At 40.7% G+C, this 26,832-nt stretch overlaps 1 protein-coding gene across 3 annotated transcripts in view; it reads left to right on the top strand.

The window, feature by feature from the left end:
• The window catches only part of LOC130917256 (SH3 and multiple ankyrin repeat domains protein 2-like), a 525,263-nt gene that overhangs the window by 350,169 nt on the left and 148,262 nt on the right, over positions 1-26,832 (top strand). For all 3 annotated transcript variants that reach the window (XM_057838487.1, XM_057838477.1, XM_057838497.1), the window contains exons 15-16: positions 13,764-13,846; positions 22,062-22,186. In XM_057838487.1, the coding sequence (XP_057694470.1) occupies positions 13,764-13,846; positions 22,062-22,186 (208 nt within the window). The remainder of the gene's footprint in view (positions 1-13,763; positions 13,847-22,061; positions 22,187-26,832) is intronic.

Raw genomic sequence — 26,832 nt, 5'->3', positions numbered from 1 at the left:
AGTCAGAACGAACCAAATTCACGTGTGGAGTCCCTCAAGGGTCAATTCTTGGACCACTCTTATTTAACATCTATATGCTTCCGTTAGCTCAGATAATGGAACAGTATGACATCTCCTATCACGCCTATGCAGATGACACACAACTGTACATTTCTGTGTCCCCACATGATTATAGTCCCTTAGTCTCCCTGAGTAAATGCATTCATCAAATCAATGAATGGATGTGCCAGAATTTTCTCCAGTTAAATGTGGAGAAAACAGAGGTGATCATTTTTGGGCCAAAAAAGGAAAGGTCAAAGATAAGCAGCCAACTTAGCACAATGTCACTTACAGCTACAAATCAAGTCAGAAACCTTGGCGTAATTATTGACTCAGACCTAAAATTTGATAGCCATCTAAAGTCCGTCACTAAATCCGCTTATTACCACCTAAAAAATATAACCAGAATTAAGGGGCTTCTGACTCAACAAGACATGGAAAAACTTATGCATGCATTCGTTTTCAGCAGATTGGACTACTGCAACGGTATATTTACAGGTCTTGATAAAAAATCAGTCAGGAAGCTGCAGCTAGTACAGAATGCTGCAGCCAGAGTCCTCACAAATACAAGGAAGCTGGACCACATTACACCGGTTTTGAAATCGCTACACTGGCTTCCAGTGAGTCAAAGGATAGACTATAAAATACTACTGCTCGTCTACAAAACACTTAATGGCCTTGGACCAAAATACATGCTTGACTTGTTAGATTCCTATGAGACATCTAGACCCTTAAGGTCGTCTGGAACGGGTCTTCTGCATGTTCCAAGAACAAGAACCAAGCAGGGTGAGGCAGCATTTAGTTATTATGCTCCTCACCTCTGGAACAAGTTACCCGAAGGTCTGAAGTATGCTCAAACCGTTAGCTCATTTAAATCAGGGCTAAAAACGCTTTTGTTTAGCACTGCATATCCATAACTGTCTATATATTTCAATCTACCTGCCTTCTATTCCTCTTGTGCTTATCTCCATTGGTGATTTCAATGATTATTATTAGTAGTAGTTTTTGCTTTATTTCTATTTTTGTTTTATTTTTATTTATTTATTTTTATTCTGTGATTAAATGCGATCTTTTGTCTTGGTTTTTACGTTGTGTTGATTTAAATGTGATTTTTATGGTTTTCATGTGATGTAAAGCACTTTGAATTGCCTTGTGTTGAATTGTGCTATATAAATAAATTTGCCTTGCCTTGCCTTGCCTTGCCTTGATCCGGACTCATCAGATTACTGGGTGCGACCTCATTCAACCGGGAGCAGCCGAGAGCCTTCCCCGTTGTTATGTGCGCAAATAGTTCAACAGTTCAATAGTTTAGTTATGTGTAAATAAATTGTTCCTTTGCGATCAAAAGCTCTATTTGTCTTGTTGTTGTTGTTTTTTTTTTTTTTGTAGAACGAAAACATTATTCAGATGTTTGGGATGTCACAAAAGCAAAAAATAGCTTTGTTAAAGTCAAAATTATGTTTAAAATGTATGCTTTTACAAAAAGGTCAATTTCTCGGTTTATTCATCAGAAATTGGAAAATTGCTCAAACTAAGCTGTTTTCTAATGCTGATTTCTAAAGAATAGAAAAAGATATGAACTAAATTTTTTCTGCTGAAAGAAGAGAGTCCCATCTTTCTTTTGGTGGGTTCCATGTTTATATAGCAATGGAACAGAATTTTCTGTGGGCCTTGCAAAATCAGTCAAAATCCAGTAAAACAGCCGGGAGCGAAGGGGGTTGCACCAGTGAATGAGTTAATAGGATACTTACCCATGGCGAAAGCAAAAAAATAATAAAATAAATAAATAAGGGGAAAAATGTTCAGTCAAATCAAGTCCACCCCTCTCTCTGCTTCTCTGTTGAGTACAAACTCATTGCCACATTGTCGCGCGCGATAATGCGAGAGCTCACAATAGTGACAGAGCTGCCAGACCCCAGTTGCGCACAGCCGGTATGTTTTGTCCTATTATTGACATACTGCAGAGCATGCCGTCAACACGGAGCGGAGTGGATCCGCACTGTAGACGCATCTGGTGTAATTTGGCCTTTAATCCGATGCACTTTATAGACAGTTTTCCTGAACGAAATAGGGCGACGCCATCTTGGACAATGTCTGCCTCGAACTTCCGGTTTAGAAAAAACCTCATGAGTTGCAATTGAAGTTAGCAGTGTGTTGACAAAGTTAAAACTGCAAAATCAAGCCAGGTGAACCCACGAAATCTCCGAAAATTGATTCAGCACAACGTAGATGAGACGTAGATGAGATTGGATTATAGTTCTCATCACTTTGTTGATTATTCGTGGAAAAAATTATAACAACCTGTCAGCCTGTGTTGACGTGAGGTATAGATTGATAGGCCGGACACTTGAGTGACCAAAATGAGCCGAAATTCCAAATTACATTACATTTGCCGAATGCAGAAGGGCTGACACGGATTTTGTTGTTACAAGGAAATACTACAAGGTATATACAGTGGGGAGAACAAGTATTCGATACACTGCCGATTTTGCTGGTTTTCCCACTTGCAAGCCGTGTAGAGGTCTGTAATTTGTATCATAAGTTCTCTTCAATTGTGAAGGACGGAATCTAATACAAAAATCCAGAAAATCACATTGTATAATTTTTAAATAATAAATTTGTATTTAACTGCATGAAATAAGTATTTGATACATTACCAACTAGTAAATATTTCGGCTCTTAGTTCTTTTTTAAGAACCCCTCCTGTTCTCCACTCATTACCGGAAGTAAATGCACCTGTTTGAACTTGTTACCTGTATAAAAGACATCTGTTCACATGCTCAAACAAACAAACTCTTACCTCTTCACATTGGCCAAGACCAAAGAGCTGTGTAAGGACATCAGGGATAAAATAATAGACCTGCACAAGGCCGGGATGGGCTACAGGAAAATAAGCAAGCAGCTTGGTGAGAAGGCAATAACTGTTGGAGCGATTATTAGAAAATGGAAGAAGTTCAAGTTGTCGGTCAATCTGCCTCGTTCTGGGGCTCCATGCAAGATCTCACTTCGTGGGGCATCACTGATCATGAGGAAGGTGAGGGATCAGCCCAGAACTACACAACAGGACCTGGTCAATGACCTGAAGAGAGCTGGAACCACAGTCTCGAAGAAAACCATCGGAAACACATTACGCCATCATGGATTAAAATCCTACAGCGCACGCAAGGTCCCGCTGCTGAAGCCAGTGCATGTCCAGACACATCTGAAGTTTGCCACTGACCATCTGGATGATCCAGAGGAGCAATGGGAGAAGGTCATGTGGTCGGATGAGACCAAAATTGAACTTTTTGGTCTAAACTCAGCTCGTCGTGTTTGGAGGAAAAAGAAGGATGAATACAACCCCAAGAACACCATTCCAACCGCGAAACATGGAGGAGGAAACATCATTTTTTTGGGGCTGCTTCAATGCCAAGGGTACAGGACGACTGCACCGTATTGAGGGGAGGATGGATGGAGCTATGTATCGCCAGATCTTGGCTGACAACCTCCTTCCTTCAGTGAGAGAGAGACCTGAAGATGGGTCGTGGCTGGGTCTTCCAGCATGACAACGACCCAAAGCACACAGCCAAGGCAACTAAAGAGTGACTCCGTAAGAAGCATCTTAAGGTCCTGGAGTGGCCTAGCCAGTCACCAGATCTGAACCCAATAGAAAATTTATGGAGGGACCTGAAAGTCCGTGTTGCCCGACAGCAGCCCCGAAACCTGAAGGCTCTGGAGAAGATCCGCATAGAGGAGTGGGCCAAAATCCATGCTGCAGTGTGTGCAAAACTTGTCAAGGACTACAGGAAACGTTTGGTATCTGTAATAGCAAACAAAGGTTTCTGTACCAAATATTGAGTTTGATTTTTGTGATGTATCAAATAATTATTTCATGCAATTAAAATTAATTTATTAAATTATTATTAAAATGTATTATTTAAAAATCATACAACGTGATTTTCTGTTTTTTTGTATTAGATTCCGTCCCTCACAGTTGAAGAGAACTTATGATACAAATTACAGACCTCTACATGCTTTGCAAGTGGGAAAACCAGCAAAATCGGCAGTGTATCAAATACTTGTTCTCCCCACTGTACATATAAACAAAAATAGGATGTCTTTCTTTTTTATTGTAGATATTGATCGCAATAAAACATTTGAACAACATGACTAACATGATCAATTTCTTGCTTTATTTAAAATGATTGGTGCATGTACAAAACAGTGCAATAAATCACAATTTATAAAATTATTTGAGAAATAGCATATGAGAATGTGATATCAGACAGCAGAGCTCTGGAGCCTCCCGACACATGACATCACGGCCTCCAGACAGGCTTTGTCCCACTGTCCTCTGTAATTCCAGCTCCAATAACGTATCTTGCTGCTATAGTTGCTGCAGTTAAAATGCTTGCAGATGGATCTCGGGATCGAGCTGACGGTTCGCTGCGAGGTGAGCGACCGCCTCCAGCCCCAGCCTCTCGGCTGCCCCCGGGTAGAACGACGTAGTCTCGATATATGTCCATCAATGTACAGTAAGTGTTGCTGTGAGGCACATCAACTTATCTTCCTGTGCCTAACAGCGTTTTCCACCTGTAAACAAACGAACAAAGAACTTGTAACACTTGCTTTTATGGGGAGCCATGCAACACTATTTATTATTTACTATTTGTAGTAAATAATATTAAAGATCATGCATAGACTTCATAACCTATTGACCTGACACGGGAAACGGGGCCGATTTGTAGGGGGCCTATTTTCAAAAACTTCAAATTCAAATATTTACAAAACCAAAGCTGCTACCGACCTTAAACCAATACAGGCACCTACAGTGGGGAGAACAAGTATTTGACACACACCAAGGGGGTTTCCCATTGGCAGTGTATCAAATATTTGTTCTCCCCACTGTACCTTAGCCATATATGAGTCTCCATGAGCAGGGCCATCAAAAATTTCAAAGTCGTTCCCTTATAAAATCCTGATTGATTATTTTCTATATAACACAACTTAAAATGGCTATAAAAGTCTCAGACTTTACACTAGATGCACAAAAATCACCAAATGCAGAGATAATCACCTATATTTTCAGGATCAATAGCAATATTTAACATATCATATATATAAGTTTTTGCCCAAAATAGCAACTTAATTTTTTTAATTTATTTATTTATTTATTTTAAGTTTTCAACAGCTAATAAATCACTCAATTTAACATCAGAAACTTAATACTTGAGGAAAACATACAGAATCAACCATAAATAATATGTAAATAGATAATTAATAAATTCTATATACAATCACAACTTATTACAGAATAGAATATCCCTTTATTATCACTATACACTATATACTGCTAGCGAATGAGGTTAGCGGCCGCCTGGCGTCAACAGAGCTCTTCTGGCAAAAATTATTGTGAATAAATGCTTAAATCCCTGAATTCTTCATAGATATAGACGCAAAACAGTCTCGATTCTTGGTTAAAAGCAAAGAAACCGTACAGTTAGCGTTTATTTTACGTATATTGACGACGTACTATGCTACTATGTTCGCGAATGAAGCTAGCGGCCTTATGGCGTAAAGGGAACTTTTCTGGCGAAAATTCTTGTGAATAAATGCTTGAATCCCCGAATTCTTCATAGATATGGACGTAAAACTGTCTCGATTCTTGGTTAAAAGCAAAGATACCGTACAGTTAGCGTTTATTTTACGTATATTGACGAACTACCATACCAATTAATAAATTCTATATACAATCACAACTTTTTATAGAATAGAATATCCCTTTATTATCATTATACACTACAGTATATACTGTTTGCAAATAAGGCTATCGGCCGACTGACAGAAAAGGAGCTTTTCTGGTGAAAATTCTTGTGAATAAATGCTTAAATTCCTGAATTCTTTCTAGATATGGACGTAAAACAGTTTTTTGATTCTTGGTTAAAAGTAAACAATGAGGCTAGTCAGTTATGAAAATTAGCCGCCTCCATGTGTAAACAAAGAAGAAAATTCCTGCGAATAAATGCTTCAATCACGCATGCATGGTATGAAAAATCAAATATTTACCTTGAATCCTCGAACAAATCACTCCTGAGACAATCCTCCCTGTTTGTGTTCGGTACAACTTTCATTGTTAAATCCAATCGTAAGTAAATCCAAGCTGAAATCCGACATGAGCGTGTGCCATCTTCGGCGATCACTAAATGAAGCTGGGCTTCCGCCGATAAGGCATGGCACAAAGAATGACGAAGTGACACGTCAATAGTGATGATGTCTATGGATCATAATTTCAATCATCATCGTAATATCAATAGCAAAGGCAAGAAGTCATTTCATGCGCCAGATTTTAGGTTTCGTAATTTTGGAGCCCATACCTTCCATGAGACAGCGGCAGCATGACTACACGAATGCCCGGGACCCGCAATACATGTACGGCCTGCAGTTTGGACGTCTCCCTCTGGTGTTACCAGCACTAGAGGTGGGAATCTTTGGGCACGTAACGATTCGATTACGATTAAGAGGGTACAATTCGATTATAAATAGATTCTTGATTATCTTCCACGGCCGAATTGCGAATAATTGGAAATTTTGCACACCTATAACCAGCACTCATGGTTTCTGGTACGGAGCATTGAGGCACTGGCTTGGTTCTACGTCCGGCTTCATGAAGACAAAATTCCCGTGCTCGTGTATGAGGACACATCCAATTTTGTGGCTGTGCCTGGCAGAACGATGCGGTATTTCCAAATCGTGTTTTTTCAGTGGTTTTAGTGAGTGAAGCCACTCCAGCGCCATTGTAGTCAATAGTAAAAAAATGGAAAACAGAAGTTGCGGGTAGACATAAGGAAGTAAAGCGGAAGTACCTCGGAAACATATATGGATCAATTTTGGTTCAGGGCATGCAAATTTCGTGTAGCTCCATCTAGTGGATGCATAACACTACTACTACTACTACTGCGCCTTATAACAGGGGTCCCCAACCTTTTTTGTACCACGGACTGGTGTGATTTGGGTCTTTTTTTCATGGACTGGCAATGTGCGGCAGAAAAATACAGCAAATATAGAATAAAACAAAGGGCTAAAAACAAATGTTAAGTGCAGGTAAAATATAACTCACCCGCTGAATCAGTGGGAGGCCTGAGCTTGTTCCGCTGAGACGAGATGGTCCCATCTAGATGTGATGGGAGACAGTGAGACACATGCATGTCCAGTCTGCTCCGTAACTTTGTCTTGGTTGCCGTCATTGCAGAGAAGCCCTCTTCACAAAGATACGATGTTTGAAATTGTAGCAAGGTTTTCAGTGCTCTCGTACCAATGTCGGGATTTTCCTGAATGACTTTATTCCAGAACCTTGGTGTTGTTGTTGTCTCAAATAAACGTTTAAGGTCGCCGTCATTTACGATCTGTACAAGCTGATCCTCCTGTTGCACATACATGCTCGAATCACTCGGTTTATTTGCAAACGGGTCACGAATCCACTCCTTCGCAGTTCGTGGGCCACATATTATGCAGAGCGGACTCGCCGCCTGACAATCACCTGTTGCGACAAACCCATATTTTAGGTAGAATTACAATTATTGGTATTGTCTGTTAAAAGAAGATTTTGTTTTCCTCGAGGTTGTCGGCTCATCTTCTGGCTCGTCAGGTGCCCTTTTCCCCATAAAAAATCTGTCCAAAGACGTCTGTTTTTCAGTCATCTTTGCTAGTTTGGGGGCTAATTATTTCCAGGAACAAATGTGATGCGCCCGCCCTACGGCCTCCGCCATACGTTATTACTGAGTACAAGCACACATAGATATAAAAAACAAGATGTACTAGCAGTCCAATGGATTTCTATGACGACATTTTATCCAGTTGTAGTATTATATCTAGAGTAGACATGGATATTGGTGTGTTAAGGGCACAGGCCAAAGTTAATTTGTCATTAATAAATTATTTATCATTTCTGTGCGGCCCGGTAACAAATGGCCCGGCGGTTGGGGACCTCTGCCTTATAATGCTGTGCGCCCTATATATGGAAAAAGTTTTAAAATTGGCCAATCATTGATGGTGCGCCTTATACTCGTATGCGTCTTATAGTGCGGAAAATACGGTAGTAGGACTTCAAAATTAATGTCCACAAGAACAACAACAACCTGAGTAGCGATTTGACTGGCCTCCAGCCTGTAAAAAAATGTTTGGGATTGAAGAAGGCACTCGAGACACATAAGAACACAGATTATAATCACAATGATTTGAGATTAAAGTGCGTAACACTACCTCCATTATTGTGACGCTTATCATGACTCAGTAAACAAATTAATTAGTATTATTCTCTGAATTTTTGATTAATAACTGGGAGCGTTAAATTGCCCTAATCATCTAAATACTTGAATGATACAAGCTTTTAAATACAAAATCTGAACCTCCCTGATTAAAACTCACTGTCATCTGTTAAAAAGAAGTGCATGCAAAATTAACCCATGTCCATTTATTGTTAGAGTGCTTATCATTTCACTTAACATTTCAAGTGAGTATGACACCAATGATGAAATGGACCGTTTGTTTTATATTCAATTTTTGAATCCTGTGCAATGAAAATGAGTGACTTCCGGCTCCAGTCTCGGGTTTAGGACGAATGCGAATGTGATGTCACCCAAGTCAGCACCTCACAATACAGCATTGCTTTATAACATGCAGATGGACTGCGGATTCAGCTGATTTTGCGGATTAATTCGTTTATTTTTTGCATCACACCAGCCAAATGGCTTCAGGCTTTTGTAGCTGCACCAGGGAGAGGCATGTGAGCCTTTTTGGGTTTCAAAAGGTTCCCGTTCACCGCAGATATTGGGCAAAACAAGCCCTACTACTGTGGCACCATTGGACTTAAAAGGAAGTGAGTGAACACTGTATTTTGTATAATGTCGAATACTTAGATCATGGCACACGTTTTAATACGGAGGTGGCTTGCATTTGTCAAATCTTCAACCTCATCAGAAATTGCAACTTTATGTTAAAAATGGCTGCGAATACAGTGATTACAAAGTAAACACTACAAACTTCCTTTAAATAAAGGACTATTTACTTATGTTTGATCATGGACCGACATGTAGAAAAGTTGTTCTCAGACACATCCTGCCTTGTTAGCTGCACAACAACTGCACGCCGCTCTCTGTTTACGTCTTCGCCGTGTAGTAAAGCATTATTTTACGCCATATACGTGTTGACCATGTGGCAGCTATGTGTTCCTCCGACGTCGGCCGGTTTGTCTGGCGGTACTCTCCAGCTGCTTCCCTGGCGAGCTCTCCTGTCTGTAGCAGGGGAACGAGCTGTAACTTGCTGCTGTCGTGTGACATGGTCCGGGCTAGTTTTGTGTGATTTTTTGCTTCGAAAAGTGAAAATAAGACTTTGAGACGTCACTTGGTTCGGGTTAGCATGTCGGCTAGCTGTCATGCCTCTTGGTTTGTTTACATTCTCCGAAGCTGAGGCAGGGAAATGAGAAAAGCCTGACTAACTACAGTGGCATAAAATATCGTTCGGGAGGTGCGGTGCGACGGTAAAGGTGAAGTCGACAGTTTTGACCATTACGGAGTAATTTTGCCATGTCGTACTGAATAAATGCAATTTTAGTATTTCATATTTCATTTAGCACAACACTGTTATTTGTCATGACCATGCCATTTATTAGTAATTGATGAAAAATACTTGGATAAAAAGAATATCCTGTAAAAATATTGGAGCAGAGAGACTGAAACAGTGACATTTTGCGTCTCTCCGTCGCCTTTTCCTCATTCTGAATAATTCCCCCTCAATGGGTGGAAATTCTAAATCAGATGAAACCATGACCCTGCCAACGTGAACCTCCTGTTGGGAATGCTAGACCCTTATAATGGTAGACATGGCTAAACGGCGGATTAAAAGACTAATTTTTTATCATCTGCTTTTTGCCAAACTGTTGTTGTCGAGTCATCTCAAAATATGATTCTAATTCACATAACAATGCTATTTCAGACTGTTATTTAACCCTGTCATATGCAGTTTAATAGAGCTGTGATGTAGGGGGAAGCGAGTAGGAAGCGTTCATTGCTATTGTGCACAACACTGTCGATTTGTTGCTGTAAATCCGGGCCATCGAACCATTCATACACTATTTTTATTTTACCGATCCAGGCCTTCACAGACCAATGCACTCTGATTTCATATATCTCAGACCAAAACCAGATCCAAATCATATTATCTTTACACTTCTAATGATTTTCAATGTTTAATTGTACTTTATCGAGTAAAATATACACTATATAATATATAATATAACACTAATAGATGTGTAACTTTTTGGGGGGGTATTCTTTTAGCATTTTCTCTTCCTTTGCCCTTGACATCAGAGTAGTGCGCTGACGATCAGTCTTGGTTGCCTGCATGGGGCTGCATGCTGAGAGAAAGGTAGGCAGGCAGGGGAGCCCGATGTTATTTTTTTCTACATGAATCAACAGCTCTCTGATAAAGTGCTGATTATGCTGTTGTGACTTAGCCCCTATTAAAATTGCACATGCATGTATGAAAATATTGCTTGTTTGCAGATGATTTGTCTGTTCTCAGATGTTAAGAATCCCCATTCACAGTGAATGCACAAGCTAAAATAGTTCCTTGCTGTACATCCTCTGTTCATGACCCCCTGTTGAGCTACACTGATTTTGGATGTTCCCCAGGGTAAACTCGCACTTTATCCGCACAGCGTGCTGGCCGATATGTCCCTCATCCAGAGTCCCGTTTCTTTAACCCTACCAATCCCCTGGCATCACTTGTTGAAAAAGATTACATTGTCGATAAATTGTAAAGCTTGTGTTGTATGCTGCAGTGCACTGACCTTTTGCAGCTGTCCAATTTGGGTGGACAATTGTTTGTGTCCATGCGCGTGCGTGTAAGGGAATGTCGTGAGATAACCTTCAGTGTGTCAACAGTGTGGGCATCCTTCCTCTCCAGACAGATTGTGTTGCTAAGGGAACCGTTGCTAGGATTGCACCTCTCGCTCTTTCCCTCTCTAAGTCTCTCACTCGCTCTCTCTCGCTCTCTCTCTCTGTTTCCGTTTTATATTTTACCCTTTCTCTCTGGAATGGCCAGTATTAAATATTCACTGTGATTTTCACACCAAATATAAACTGCTGGCCAAAAGTATTGGCACCCCTGCAATTCTGTCAGATAATGCTCAATTTCTCCCAGAAAATGATTGCAATTACAAATGCTTTGGTAGTAATATCTTCATTTATTTTGTTTGCAATGAAAAAACCCCAAAGAGAATAGAAAAAAAAAAGTGAAATCATTATCATTTTACACAAAACTCCAAAAATTGGCCGGACAAAAGTATTGGCACCCTTTGAAGAATCATGTTATGCTTCTCTAACGTGTGTAATTAACAGCACCTGTTACTTACCTGTGGCACATAACAGGTGGTGGCGATAACTAAATCACACTTGCCGCCAGTTAAAATGGATTAAAGTTGACTCAACCTCTGTCCTGCATACTTGTGTGTACCGCATTGAGCATTGAGAAAAGAAAGAAGACCAAAGAACTGTCTGAAGACTTGAAAAGCAAAATTGTGAGGAAGCATGGACAATCTCAAGGCGACAAGTCCATCTCCAAACACCTGAATGTTCCTGTGTGTACCGTGCACAGTGTCATCAATAAGTGTAAAGTCCATGACACTGTGGCTAACCTGCCTAGATGTGGACGGAAAAGAAAAACTGACTAGAGATTTCAACGAAAGATTGTGCAGATGTGGGATTAAGAACCTCGACTAACGTCCAAACAAGTTCAAGCTGTCTTGCAGTCCGAGGCTACAACAGTGTCAACCCGTACTATCCATCGGCGTCTGAATGAAAGGGACTCTATGGTAGGATACCCAGGAAGACCCCACTTCTGACATAAAAAGCCAGGCTGGAGTTTGCCCTAACATACCTGGGAAAGCCAAAAACGTTTCAGAAGACTGTTCTCTGGTCAGATGAGACAAAAGTAGAGATTTTTGGGAAGAGGCATCAACATAGAGTTTACAGGAAAAAAACGAGGCCTTCAAAGAAAAGAACACGGTCCCCAAAGTCAAACATGTTTTGGGGTTGCTTTGCTGCCTCTGGCACTGGACTGCTTGACCGTGTGCATGGCATTATGAAGTCTGAAGACTACCAACAAATTTTGCAGCATAATGTGGGGCCCAGTGTGAGAAAGCTGGGTCTCCCTCAGAGGTCATGGGTCTTCCAGCAGGACAATGACCCAAAACACACTAGAAAATGATTTGACAGAAAGCACTGGAGACTTCTAAAGTGGCCAGCAATGAGTCCAGACCTGAATCCCATAGAACACCTTTGGAGAAATCTGAAAATGGTAGTTTGGAAAAGGCTTCCATCAAATCTCAAAGACCTGGAGCAGTTGGCTCCAAAAATCTTAAATTCCAGCAGAGCATTGTAAGAAATTCATTGATGGATACCGGAAGCAGCTGTCGCAGTTATTTTGTCTAAAGGTTGTGCTACCAAATACTAGGCTGAGGGTGCCAATACTTTTGTCCGGCCCATTTTTGGAGTTTTTTCTAAAATGATAATGATTTTTTTTTTTCATTCTCTTTTGTGTTTTTTCATTGCAAGTAAAATAAATGAAGATATTACTACCAAAGCATTTATAATTGCAATCATTTTTATTTTATTTTTTTAGCACAAACCTAGCACAAACGAATGACAGTTGTTGTTTTTTTTTTATTTGGATCTGAAGGGGGGGGCAACTTCACAGAGGTATAATGTCACCCTGACTTAAGTTCTTAAGCTGTTATTTACCATAAATTCCAACATGTTGTATACATATTTTAGGACATTTTTCAAATTTAGGTCAAATTTTAGTTCCTGTTTTTTGTGTACTAACTACTAACTACTTTTACTCGAATTATTTAAGTACTTTGTTTTACTATCGTCGAGCATTGTCCAAACGTTCACAGCTTTAAAAAAAAAAAACAGACAAACTCAGCTTTTTTCATACGTTAGCTTATGCTGAGTTTTGATTTGACATGAGCGAATATGTTATTTGGATTGATTAGTGCAATTATAACAGCATAACAAAAAGCAGTGAATTGAACAAGCAGACACCGAGGACCAGGATTTATTGAAATCTATTAACCGATTAGTCAGTGAGTTAAGCGCAGACGGTCGTAAATGAGGGTCACACATCGTCACGCGCGCGCTAACAAGCACGCAGCTCGTGGCGCGCACCTAATCACGTTAGCGCTCCATCCACATTGAGCCCATCCTCAAACTGATGAGCTTCAGCCTTCCCAGGTCCCGCTCGCACGCAAGCTAATGTCGCCTCCGCTGGAGCTTGCAGTCCCATATTGCCAGCAGGAACCTCCACAGAGGCAGCAGCAGTGGGGGTGACCGCGCTTATAAGCCCGCTTCTCCGCACAGGAGGCTGCAACGGTTCTTAAGGAGAGTCGGCGAAAGAAGAGAGGGAGGGGAGGGAAGGAGGCAGGCACGTCATCTCAGTCGCCCTTTTCTTTTTTTTTTTCCTGGTCTCGTCTCTTTCCTGGAGATGCTGTCGCCGAGCCGCCGTGGCCACTGTCGTACCGTGTGATATACACAGAGCCCGCTGGGGTGGGGTGGGGTCGGGGTTGCCCTGCCCCGGCTGGACTAGCTCTCCTCCAGTATGAACCTCCACTCGGCCAGGGCGTCCGTGGCCATGCTGCGAATGATGGGCTGTGCTAACGGCCGCTCTGCTCGGCATCTTCTTCACAGTGACTGCGTGGTGGATGAGAAGACGGTGGTACTCCAGAAGAAGGAGAATGAAGGATTCGGTTTCGTCCTGCGAGGGGCAAAAGGTAATTCGCACACTTCCCTGAATAGATTTTAGCCATTTTTTTCTTGCAGTTCCTTCAAATCGCCCACTCATGACAACAGTCAGAGTTGGACATTCGCTCAGATGACGACATACCCTACTTTTTGACTCATCTTATTTAGAGGACTTCAGGTTTGGGAATAAATGGAGTGGCAGTTCACCATTTTGTATGTTTAAAGAAACTTTATTTGTGATTTAGGTTGTGCACACACTTGAGGAAGCTTACCTCAACATTTTTCCCCAGGGCTGTCATAACATTTCACAAATTCATTTTCTTTCCAATGTTAAGTTAGAAGCACCTTGTAGAAACAACCAGCACTTCTCCTGCAAACAGCATGAATTATCTGTGACGTGAGTGGCCTTACCACGTTGCTTGATATTTCACAAAGCCTTGAGATTGCCTGTAAAAATAGACGGTTTGGACTGCTGCATCAGTTTCTTTGACGTTTCTCACCACGTCATAAACCGCGATGTATGTCACTACCGTGCGGAGTGACTGGTCTATACTGTGACTATGCCAAGAGCTAAATTTAGTCTTTCCTACTCCCATCTTGAAGACACTGTAAGAAAGGGGGAGGTCGAGATTTGGCTTGAAAAACAAGAGGAATGTTCCAGTAATTCTAACACACACTTCCATCACCCTGGGGAACTGACCCAGCCGAGTTTATCCTGCAAGGGGGTGAACACACATACACAAACACACCAACACGCATTCATGCTTGAGCTGTCACACAGGCTTACATCCTGCTTTGCTTTCTGATATTTTGCTATTCTTTGCTCCCTTTTTAACTGCTTTGGCCATATTTCACTGTCACCCTCACAGACGGACACCGCAGCTTACTCATCCCGATCACGCAAAACTCGCACATGCTTGTGGGCTGTCTGTCTTCCAGTAGGATGAATTTATAGGAAGTGTCACATGTCACCATTCTAGCCACAATATTCTGTGACCTTCCCAAGAGCAAGCAACAGATGCAACCATGTGTGGGAAAAGTAAAGGACGCACACTCAGATAAAACCCAATTAACAGTATGTCATTGCACTGTAAAAAGCAACCTATAGAATTTACTCAATGAATTTGAGGTAACAATTTACACTCATTTAGTTAGTGTAAACTTGACCTAATTTTACTTAATAAACATTAGTGAAATGTGTGACAATAATACAACCCCTAGCAAAAAGTATGGAATCACCAGTCTCGGACAAGCACTCACTCATTTATCATGTTCATCACAAAATCAGATGAAAAGCTTGAAAAAAAAAATGAATTAGTTCAAATCTCACTGGACCAGCACCAAACAAAAGTTCTAACATTCAGGAACACTATAGGAAATAAATAAAAAAACAAACATTGTGGTGGTCAGTAAATGTTACTTTTATAGAGCAAGTGCAGGGAAATGGTGCAAATGTGGGGCAAATAAGTATTTAGTCAACCACTAATTGTGCAAGTTCTCCCACTTGAAAATATTAGAGAGGCCTGTAATTGTCAACATAGGTAAACCTCAACCACGAGAGACAGAATGTGGGGGAAAAAACAGAAAATCACATTGTTTGATTTTTAAAGAATTTATTTGCAAATCATGGTGGAAAATAACTTTGGTCAATACCAAAAGTTCATCTCAATACTTTGTTATGTACCCTTTGTTGGCAATAACGGAGGCCAAACGTTTTCTGTAACTCTTCACAAGCTTTTCACATACTGTTGCTGGTATTTTGGCCCATTCCTCCATGCAGATCTCCTCTAGAACAGTGATGTTTTGGGGCTGTCGTTGGGCAACACGGACTTTCAACCCCCTCCACAGATTTTCTATGGGGGTGAGATCTGGAGACTGGCTAGGCCACTCCAGGACCTTGAAATGTTTCTTACGAAGCCACTCCTTTGTTGCCCTTGCTGTGTGTTTGGGATCATTTTCATGCTGAAAGGCCCAGCCACGTCTCATCTTCAATGCCCTTGCTGATGGAAGGAGATTTTCACTCAAAATCTCTCGATACATGGCCCCATTCATTCTTTCCTTTACACAGATCAGTCGTCCTGGTCCTTTTGCAGAACAGCCCCAAAGCATGATGTTTCCACCCCCATGCTTCACAGTGTGTGTGGTGTTCTTTGGATGCACTTCAGTATTCTTTCTCCTCCAAACACGAGAACCTGTGTTTCTACCAAAAAGCTCTATTTTGGTTTTATCTGGCCATAACACATTCTCCCAGTCCTCTTTTGGATCATCCAAATGCTCTCTAGCGAACCGCAGACGGGCCTGGACGTGTACTGGCTTCAGCAGGGGGACACATCTGGCAGTGCAGGATTTGAGTCCTTGGCAGCGCATTGTGTTACTGATAGTAGCCTTTGTTACTGTGGTCCCAGCTCTCTCTAGGTTATTCACTAGGTCCCACGTGTGGTTTTGGGATTTTTGCTTACCATTCTTGTTATCATTTTGACGCCACGGGGTGAGATCTTGCATGGAGCCCCAGATCGAGGGAGATTATCAGTGGTCTTGTATGTCTTCCATTTTCTAATAATTGCTCCCACAGTTGATTTCTTTACACCAAGCGAAGTGTGAAGAGTTACAGAAAATGTTTGGCCTCCGTTATTGCCAACCAAGGACATATAACAAAGTATTGAGATGAAATTTTGATATTGACCAAATACTTATTTTTCACCATGATTTGCAAAAAAAATTCCTTAAAAATCAAACCATGTGATTTTCTGTTTTTTTTTTTTTTTTTTGTCCCTCATGGTTGAGGTTTACCCATGTTGGCAATTACAGGCCTCTCGAATCTTTTCAAGTAGGAGAACTGTGGACCATTTTTTTTTCAATTTCCACCACAGGTTTTCAATAGGGTTGAGATCTGGGCTATTTGCAGGCCATGACATTGACTGGATGAGTCTTTCTCCAAGGAATGCTTTAAAAGTATCAGCTCTGTGGCATGATGCATTGTCCTCTTGGAAAATGACTAACATATTTTCAATTGAAGGGATAAGAAAGCTGTCTAAAATTTCAATGTAAACTTGTGCATTTATTGAAGATTTAACCACAGCCATCTCCTCAGTGCCTTTGCCTGATATGCAGCCCCATATCATCAAGGACTGAGGGATTTTTTAATGTTTTCTTCACACAGTCATCTTTGTAAATCTCACTGGAAATGCACCAAACAAAAGTTCCAGCATCATCACCTTGTCCAATGCAAATTCTTGACTCTTGACAAGGTGATGACAAGATGACAAGACTGCAAGCTGTCATAAAAGCCTAAGGTGGTGCTACTAAATTTTAGAGATGGCGTTTTGATTGTTATTTCTTTGTTTGTTTCTCATGATTCCATATATTTTTCCTCAGAATGGAGTGATTCTATATATATTTCCCTGCACTTGCTCTATAAAAGTAACATTTACTGACCACCACGAATATTTTTTATCTATTTCTTTTAGTGTTTCGGAATGCTAAAGGGTTGCATTTTTTAACTAATTCATAATTTTTACCCCAAGCTTTTTATCCTTGTAAATCTCACTGGAACAGCACCAAACAAAAGTTCCTGCATCATCACCTTGTCCAATGCAGATTCTTGACTCTTGACAAGATGGTCTGAGTAAGTCTCGTCCGAGACTGGCGATTCCATACTTTTTGCTAGGGGTTGTATATTCATATAATTTGGGTAAAGTTTACTTAACCTTTTGACACAGATTATGTCACTTAATACCTCACTGATTCTTGAGAATTTGCCAAAAACATGTCTCACCTGGAAAAATGCTTATTCTGTTTGAAAATAATTTTCACGAAAAAACATGAATCAAATGTATAATCAGAGGGTTTTATACACATATGTAACAGGCTTTTATTGGTGGACTATAAATTTTAATAATTTTGTGACATTATGCTGGCCCATTGCCTTCAAAATCAACTGTCCCCCGATGGGAGCTTTTCTTTTCAATTTGATTAAAAAAACCAAAAGTAATTATGAAATTTAATAATAACCTTACCAGATTAAAAAGTTTATTGTTATGTTTATAAAAAACTACAAAAAACTGAATTTTGAAAAAAATTAACCATCATTTTCTGATTGATCAAAATGTGTCCCTCAATCACCATCAGATTTGTTGTAAAATCAATAAAATCAGGCAAGTACAAGGTCCAATCCATTCCTGAGAACCTCTTTTCAAACCTTCACTTCTTCTTCCTGGTTCAAGATCACTCAAGCTCCTATAAGTTTGCCATTTTCTCTAAAACCTGTATATATTCTTTTAAACTGCTTCTGTTGCCACCATAACATGTCCCCACCGTATTTTTTGTGTATAGAAAAAAAAATAAAAATATAACATAAAAGTTTAATATTTAAGAAGAGGTTTGTGGCAGAGAGTGAAAACAAGGTGGCTAATGTGGACTACCTCTGCAAAGCATGGAAAAGACTAGATTTTTGTCACTACTGTCAGATGTCACTACCGTCAGACTTTCTGTCTGACGGTGGTGGCATACAGACTGACGGTAGTGACGAAAACGTCCAAATGGTCCCTAAAGAAGGATTAAATATGACAATATTTATATATATATAATAGGACAATTATAGTTTTTATTTTTTATCTATCTTTATTTTATCTGTATTTGTGTATGAGAATAGCAGAGTTTCTTCTTTATTTCCTTTGTAACGTTGATACGATTCACTTCTGGTCAGATGGCCCCAGCAAGCAGTATTAAAAACAAAAAAAAACTTTTCACTTCTCTGCAGTGTCCCTCCAATTTTAGGTTTCCAGAGCACCACCTGGAACTTCTTCCCCACCTCACATGGGAAGGGAGCCCCAGACGGGGTTGGAGGAACTGTGAAAAAGGCTGCAGATAGCCTTATACTGAGTGGAAAGGACATTGTGGATGGCAGTGTCTTTCATGAGATGGTTGGGAGGAGTCTGTGCAGTACCAAGGTCTTCATTATCACAGAAGCTGTCATGCAACCATATTATGCACTCCTAAGTCAGACACTAAAAGCTGTACCTACCACTCGGAAAATCCATCAGGTCATCCCAACAAACCAAAAAGACTTTGAGATCAAATGCAGGTTGCTGTCCTGTTTCTCCAGTGAACCAAAGATTTGCAAATGTTTCAGCCCTACGACATGCCAGTTTAAGGCCAGCATACCCAGGGCCGAGAAGGACGCAAAAGAAAAAGAAAAGTCCTCTGGCAATGCTCATGGAGGAGATGGAGCAGGAAGGGGAGGAGTGAGCCACAGGAAGTGGAGGAAGATGAAACACCAAACAGCAGGGTTCCACTTCCTGATGGGACTGTAGCCGATCTATCTGCTGATAAAGTTCAGTGCGGAGATTGGCTTGCAGTGATTTATGACAAGAACTGGTGGTTGGGAAAGGCTGTAATGGTGGATGCTCAGAATGAAGATGTACAGGTGGAATTCTACCATTCTCATTGGCCTAATCCACAATTCAGTCCAAAACAGAGAGAAGGGATGTGTGCTTCATACCATTTGAACATATTCTGGTCAAACTCGTGGAACCATCTGCACCAGGTCGTGCAAGCAGAAGAAGGGAGATATACAGCCTGTCTAATGAAGTCATGGACTACATAGAGGAGAAAAACGTTCATTATAGGGGCTGACAAAGCTGAATGAGTGCTGGAGTGATAAAGTTGTTGTTTCTCTCCAATAGGACTATATGTTCAATACACAGTTTATATGCACTAGATGGCAGTTTACAATGTTATGACTTAAACATTATTTTCCAATGTTATTGATTATTCTTGTCTGTGATTCGATTATTTTGTTCTTTGATTGTTCCTTATGTTGCCAATCAAATATGTATCACAGTGATCACACTTGTTCTTTGTTTTGCAAATTGTTAAATAAAGTTGTAATACGAAAAAGCATGACTGGTGGTTTATTATGGAATTATATATGTGAAAATGGAGGGCACTGTCACCACCGTCAGATATGTGTCACCACCGTCAGAGGGACTTTTATTTGCTTTAAATACATATGTTTGTAATTTGTTACTTCAGTGCTCCTGGGCTATAGAGGTAACATTCTATTTTATTAGAGAAATGTGTTTTTAGATTTAAAAACAAAACATTATTGACATATCTACTGTAAGTGAAAAGTAAACATTGGATTATGTAAGATCTTATCGAGGAGTATACTTGAAACGGTATAAAAAATAAAGGAAAGTGAATATTTACCATTTAGCACCATATATGTGTACTTATAATGAAAGGCATTGGTTTGAATGCTCCAAATTGGTATTGGACGGGAAAAATAAAAATAAGTGAGCTTTTTGTTGTGTCTGACGGTAGTGACAAATGCAACGCAGTGACTCAAAAAACATCAATTTTATGAAAAAGGTAAAAATTGGGGAGCTGACATCGGTACATTGATGAACAGCTAAGACATTGGTCTATAATAACATTACTTCAGATTTTGCAATCAAACCTTTTTCCCCCCCCAAGAAAATACCTGTTTTAGGCAAATTCTCAAGAATCTCTGACCTATTAAAATTGAGTATTATTTACTCATGGTTGTAGTGTATTTCATTGTATCTTTTACTGAATGTTTTTATTAAATATTAATTCAAATATAAACTTAATTATTACTATTGTAGATTAGGTTTTTACTGAAGTCATTGTACACAAGAGAAACATTTGATTGTCAACTGTTTTTTTATTGACAATTTGCTCATTAACCATTTCACAATTTGTCTGCCCAACATAAATTGCATGCAAACAATGAAGCGGCCCTCCTTTCAGTTTCAAGGAGGACGCGTTGGCGCATTACCAGCCTTGAGCACACAGATAGATATTAGATATAGATATTATCTTGTTTGTTCAAGTTTATGCTGATTAAAATTGGGTAAAGAGAGTTAATTTTAACCAATTTAATACAGTTCAGTTGCTTTCCTAAATATTTTTAATATAATTTATACAATTTATATGGATCATAATTACTACCCACAAAAATCGTATTTTGGGTGGCAGTGGCGCTCTCATTTTATGTGTGCAGTATTTTTGAACCAAACAACAGCACACAGCAAAGAGCACTGGAGATATGAAGAGCTAAGACGAGGAAATGTGATAAAGCGTATGTAGCGTTTTGCTTTTGGCTTTGACTTTTAATACAGTGGGAGACGAAGAAAGACCAGTCTGTTTAGTGTGTCTAAAAATGCTTGCAGCGGACAGGAGGAAGCCAAATCAATTAAGACGTCACTTAAAGACATTAGACCCCAGTCACATTGATAAGCCGCTTGATTTTTATTCAGCAAAAACGTGCTGAATATTGCTAAAAATCGTCCCGCTTTTTCAGTGTTACATCAGTAAACCAGCGTACACTGTTAGCATTATACAAAGTGGCATACCAAGTAGCTCAGTGCAAAATAACCCCTACACCACGCAAAGGAGCTGATACTGCCTGCAGCAAAAAAATACAAAAAAATTATTTGTCCAATGACACTACAAAGACTTATTACAATCTCTCCTTAAAATAAGACTCAGGGTTTTCTTTTGCAACAAGTGGAATCGATTGAGAGCCAGGCGAGTGGGCCGAGCTCTAGCGGCGACGAAGACAAGCGAAGTTGATCCTAGCCGGATTAAACGGTGACTGGCACAGGGGGTGTGGAAGTCATGGGAAAAAACATGACAAAAAGAGGAAGTGGTCGTGCCATAAACGTATTGCACTAAACCACAGTAAATGTACACATATGCATTTAACTACTATTTGTGTACTGTTCACTGGATTGAACTCCAAACTACTCACGCACGGGCTCAAATGTACTGGGAAGCAACTTCAGAACCAGTAGCAGCAATGAAGAAAATTTATTTGATTTTCCTTCATTTAATAATTTATATAGTTCTTTGATACCTCAAAATACTTCCAAACCGCAGACTTGTTGGCTGTGAGTCAGTAGTAGCATTGTGTTTTGATTACGTCATCACAAAATGACTAGAGTTCTTCACGCTATTCTGTGGTAAACTTTCAGTCTTTTAACCGAAAACCAAAAATTCAATTTTAGCTATTCTCGGCCGAAAGTTTTCGGGGCCAAATTTTCAGTCACATCTCGAATTGAAACTGTCTTGATTTAACAACATGAGTGTGCCTCTTTCCTTGGTGTAGAACAGTTCTGCAACACTATTTTCACTCCCATATGGGGTAAATAATTAAAATTGTTCGTTTGCTCTCGTCGTCATGCTGTCATCTCTCTTTTTGTTTCTGTCTATGCAAAGCGGATACACCCATTGAGGAGTTTACACCCACCCCTGCTTTCCCTGCTCTGCAATATCTGGAGTCAGTGGACGAGGGGGGTGTGGCATGGCAGGCGGGACTACGGACGGGGGACTTCCTCATTGAGGTAAGAGCTGCAAAAAATATCATTTTTCCTCAGTTTTCAATTGGTTTGCAAAACCTGGATTTAAATAGTGGGATGGGAGTATTAAGTCTTTTGCGTGTAAAAAAAAATACGGCAAATATCTTGTTCTAGTACTGTTTAAGAAAGCATCTGGCATCTCTTTGTGGTAATGGTCAGTAATTTGTTGTTATCTCCAAGTGTTTTTGGAGTGTTTCAATATTTACTGTAGTTTTCAGACTATAAGGCAAACATAAAATCCTTCATTTTTCCCCCAAAAGTCGTATTGCGCCTTTTTTTGTATGAATTCTGGTTGTGCTCAATGACCTCAAACCTATTTCTTTAGAGCGTAATTGCATTGAACTGCTCCAGTAAAGTGCTCAAGACACATTCATCATTTATCAAACTCCTGTATAAAACAAACAATAATTACAATATCAAAAATGCTAAATACATATTATACTGCATTTATCTACATGGTTACCATGCACAAAGCGCTTTACATTAGCACACGTTTACCCTTTCTCATACACATTCACACACCAATGGTGCTGCTGCCATGCAAGGCACTTCCAACCTGCAGCCGGGAATCAAACCGCTGATCATACTGTCCCAGGACAACTAGAGGTACCAACTGCGCCACGGCCGCAAGATAAAGCACAGAGATAGAGAACAAATTAAAAGTGTTTCACCTTATAATCCAGTGTGCCTTGAAGTCTGAAAAATACGATAAGTAGTGCTTCAACGATTAATTAATTAATTCGAGTAATTCAATTAGAAAAAAAGCTTTGAATTCAAATTTGCTGCTTTGATGATTAGTTTAATTAGAGAGGCATTTTAATGGTTTGTTTTGAAAGTGTTGCATGGTTTAGGAGGATACACTGCCCATTGGTGGCAACAGTGAATATGACATAACTCGTCAAGGCTGAATCCAGCTGCTTCCTGGTCAGGCCAACATAAGGCTTTAATTTTTTTGTTTGAGCTAAAATGTTTGTTTATGCATTTGTAATTTAGTATAGAGGCATATTCAGACTTTTTTGTGGGACTATAGGTTTGAACGATTTGTTAAGAGGATTGTAAGAAAAAAAAAAGGTTAACATTTTATGGCATTTAAGCTTGCAGACTTTTGCTGTGCAAATTTATTAGGATCTATTAAAATAACAGATCAATTTGACTGATTAGACATTTAAACTTTTTTTTTTGTTCCTTTGTATTACTTGGATCCTCTTTTTTTTTTTTTTATACCGTTTGATGCTAAGCTCAGGTATATCAATGTATTTTTCAATGCATTTATTGCTCGTGTGAAAGTGCAACCCTGTATAGTTTGAAGAAACACCTAGGGATTTTTTTTTATTTTGTATTCGCATTTAATGCTCTTTGGTACCAATGGATGTGCAGGTCAACATAAATGTCAATGCAAGCATGCACACGCAATACATTTTTGTTATCCGATTACTCGATTAATCAAATTAAATTATCCATAGATTAATCGATTACTTAAATAATCAATAACTGCAGCCCTAAATATAAGTATTTCATATGGAAGAAAAAAAACCTTGATGGCATCTTTTGCATTCTTCTGGTTTAGTGTAGACTGCATTGTGTCCCACGTAAATGCCAATTTTGCTTGGAATTGTGCCTCATCACCTAAAGAATAGCTTTTAGAATAAACTAAAGCATTGTTGTGGAATTAGTTTGTCTTCATTCTTCTCAGCTTTATTGATGCTGTAGTGGTAGCACTGTGGTTGACTGGTTAGCATGATTCCTCAGAGTTCTAAAATTGAAGGTTCATTCGCCCTTCCTTTGCGGCGTTTGCGTGTTCTCTCCATGCTTTTATGGGTTTTCTCTGTGTAGCCTACTCCAGTTTCCTTCCATATCCCCAAAACATGCATTTGAGGCTGAATTAACACTCCAAATTGTCCATTGGTATGGCTGTAAACGTGAATGATTATTTGTCTACTTGTGCTTTGTGTTTGCCTAGCAACCAGTGCAGGGTGTACCCCGCTTACTGTCCATAGTTAGCTGACACACTGTAGGTTCCCTGCAACCCTCATAAAGAAAAGCAGAACGGAAGATGAATTCACAAATGATGGTGTAATGATGCATGATAATGCATTTTTCAAACAATATCGATAACCAATAATTTCCTCCTCCTTCCAGCTGATAGCCGATAATTCTATAAAAGATATATACACTGCTGGCCAAAAGTATTTGCGGCCCTGCAATTCTGTCAGATATGCTCAATTTCTCCCAGAAAATGATTGCAATTACAAGTGCTTAGGTCACAGGTGTCAAACCGATTCCAGAAAGGGCCAAGTGGGTGCAGGTTTGCTTTCCAACCAATGAAGAGGACACCTTTTCACCAATCAGATCTTTTACATGTGTAATCAGTTAAACTTTGTCAGGTGCTGCTTGTTTCAGTAGGAAGTTCATTGGTTAAACACTCTGCACGGTATCGGTTGGAACAAAATCCAGCACCCACTTGGCCCTTTCTGGAATTTGACACCTTTGGCTTAGGTAGTAGTATTTTCATTTATTTTGCTTGCAATGAAAAATCACAAAAGAGAATGAAAAAAAATTAAAACATTATCATTTTACACAACTACTCCAAAAATTGGCACCCTGAGCCTAATACTTGGTAGCATAACCTTTTGACAAAATAACTGCAAACAACCATTTCCGGTATCCATCAATGAGTTTCTTATTATGCTCTGCTGGAATTTTTGACCATTATTCTTTGGCCAACTGCTCCAGTTCTCTGACATTTGAAGGGTGCATTCTCCAAACTGCCATTTTCAGATCTCTCCACATGTCTTCTATGGGATTCACCTATGGACTCATTGCTGGCCACTTTAGAAGTCTCCAGTCTTTCTCTCAAACGATTTTCTAGTGCTTTTTGAAGTGTGTTTTGGGTCTTTGTCCTGCTGGAAGACCCATGACCTCTGAGGGAAACCCAGCTTTCTGACACTGGGCCCTACATTATGCTGCAAAATTTGTTGGTAGTCTTCAGACTTCATTATGCCATGCACACGGGAGAGCAGTCCAGTGCCGGAAGCAGCAAAGCAACCCTAAAACATCAGGGATCCTCCGTCATTTTTGACTGTGGGGAATGTGTTCTTTTCTTTGAAGGCCTCGTTTTTTTTCCTGTAAACTCAATGTTGATGCCTTTTCCCAAAAAACTCTACTTTTATCTCATCTGCCCAGAGAACATTGTTCCAAAACGTTTTTGGCTTTCTCAGGTAAGTTTTGGCAAACTCCAGCCTGGCTTTTTTATGTCTCTGGGTCAGAAGTGGGGTCTTCCTGGGTATCCTACCATAGAGTCCCTTTTCATTCAGACGCCGACGGATAGTATGGGTTGACGCTGTTGTACCCTCGGACTGCAAGACAGCTTGAACTTGTTTGGACATTAGTCGAGGTTTTTAATCCAACATCCGCACAATCTTTAGTTGAAATCTATCCATCCATTATCTTCCGCTTGTTCCGGGGTCGGGTCGCGGAGGCAGCAGCTTTAACAGGGAAGCCCAGACTTCCCTCTCCCCAGCCACTTCAACCAGCTCCTCCGGCGGGATCCCAAGGCGTTCCCAGGCCAGCCGGGAGACATAGTCTCTCCAGCGTGTCCTGGGTCGTCCCCGGGGCCTCCCGCCGGTGGGACATGCCCGGAACACCTCTCCAGGGAGGCGTCCGGGAGGCATCCGAACCAGATGACCGAGCCACCTCAGCTGGCTCCTCTCTACGCGGAGGAGTAGCGGCTCGACGCCGAGTCCCTCCCGGATGACCGAGCTTCTCACCCTATCTCTAAGGGAGAGCCCGGACACCCTGCGGAGGTAACTCATTTCGGCCGCTTGTATCCGGGATCTTGTTCTTTCGGTCACGACCCAAAGCTCGTGACCATAGGTAAGGGTAGAAACGTAGATCGACTGGTAAATCGAGAGCTTTGCCTTTCGGCTCAGCTCCTTCTTCACCACTACGGACCGGTGCAGCGTCCGCATTACTGCAGACGCTGCACCGATCCGCCTGTTGATCTCTCGCTCCCTCCCACCCTCACTCGTGAACAAGACCCCAAGATACTTGAACTCCTCCACTTGGGGCAGGATCTCATCCTCGACCTGGAGAGGGCACTCCACCCTTTTCCGACTGAGGACCATGGTCTCGGATTTGGAGGTGCTGATCTTCATCCCAACCCCTTCACACTCAGCTGCGAAGTGCTCCAGTGAGAGTTGAAGGTCACGGCTTGATGAAGCCAACAGCACTAAATCATCTGCAAAAAGCAGAGATTGAATGCTGAGGTCACCAAACCGGACCCCCTCAACGCTTCGGCTGCGCCTAGAAATTCTGTCCATAAAAATTATGAACAAAATCGGTGAGAAAGGGCAGCCTTGGCGGAGTCCAACCCTCAATGGGAACGAATTCGACTTACTGCCGGCAATGCGGACCAAACTCTGACACCGGTCGTACAGGGACCGAACAGCGGCTCGGTACCCCGTACTCCCGGAGCACCCCCCACAGGACTCCCCGAGGCACACGGTCGAACGCCTTCTCCAGATCCACAAAACACATGTAGACTGATCGGGCGAACTCCCATGCACCCTCGAGGACCCTGCCGAGGGTGTAGAGCTGGTTCACTGTTCCACGGCCGGGACGAAAACCACACA

This window comes from Corythoichthys intestinalis, chromosome 1 (assembly GCF_030265065.1).
Source record: "Corythoichthys intestinalis isolate RoL2023-P3 chromosome 1, ASM3026506v1, whole genome shotgun sequence".
Classification (NCBI taxonomy): domain Eukaryota; kingdom Metazoa; phylum Chordata; class Actinopteri; order Syngnathiformes; family Syngnathidae; genus Corythoichthys; species Corythoichthys intestinalis.
Note: the sequence above shows the minus strand (reverse complement) of the source record. Positions and strands in the feature narration are given on the sequence as shown.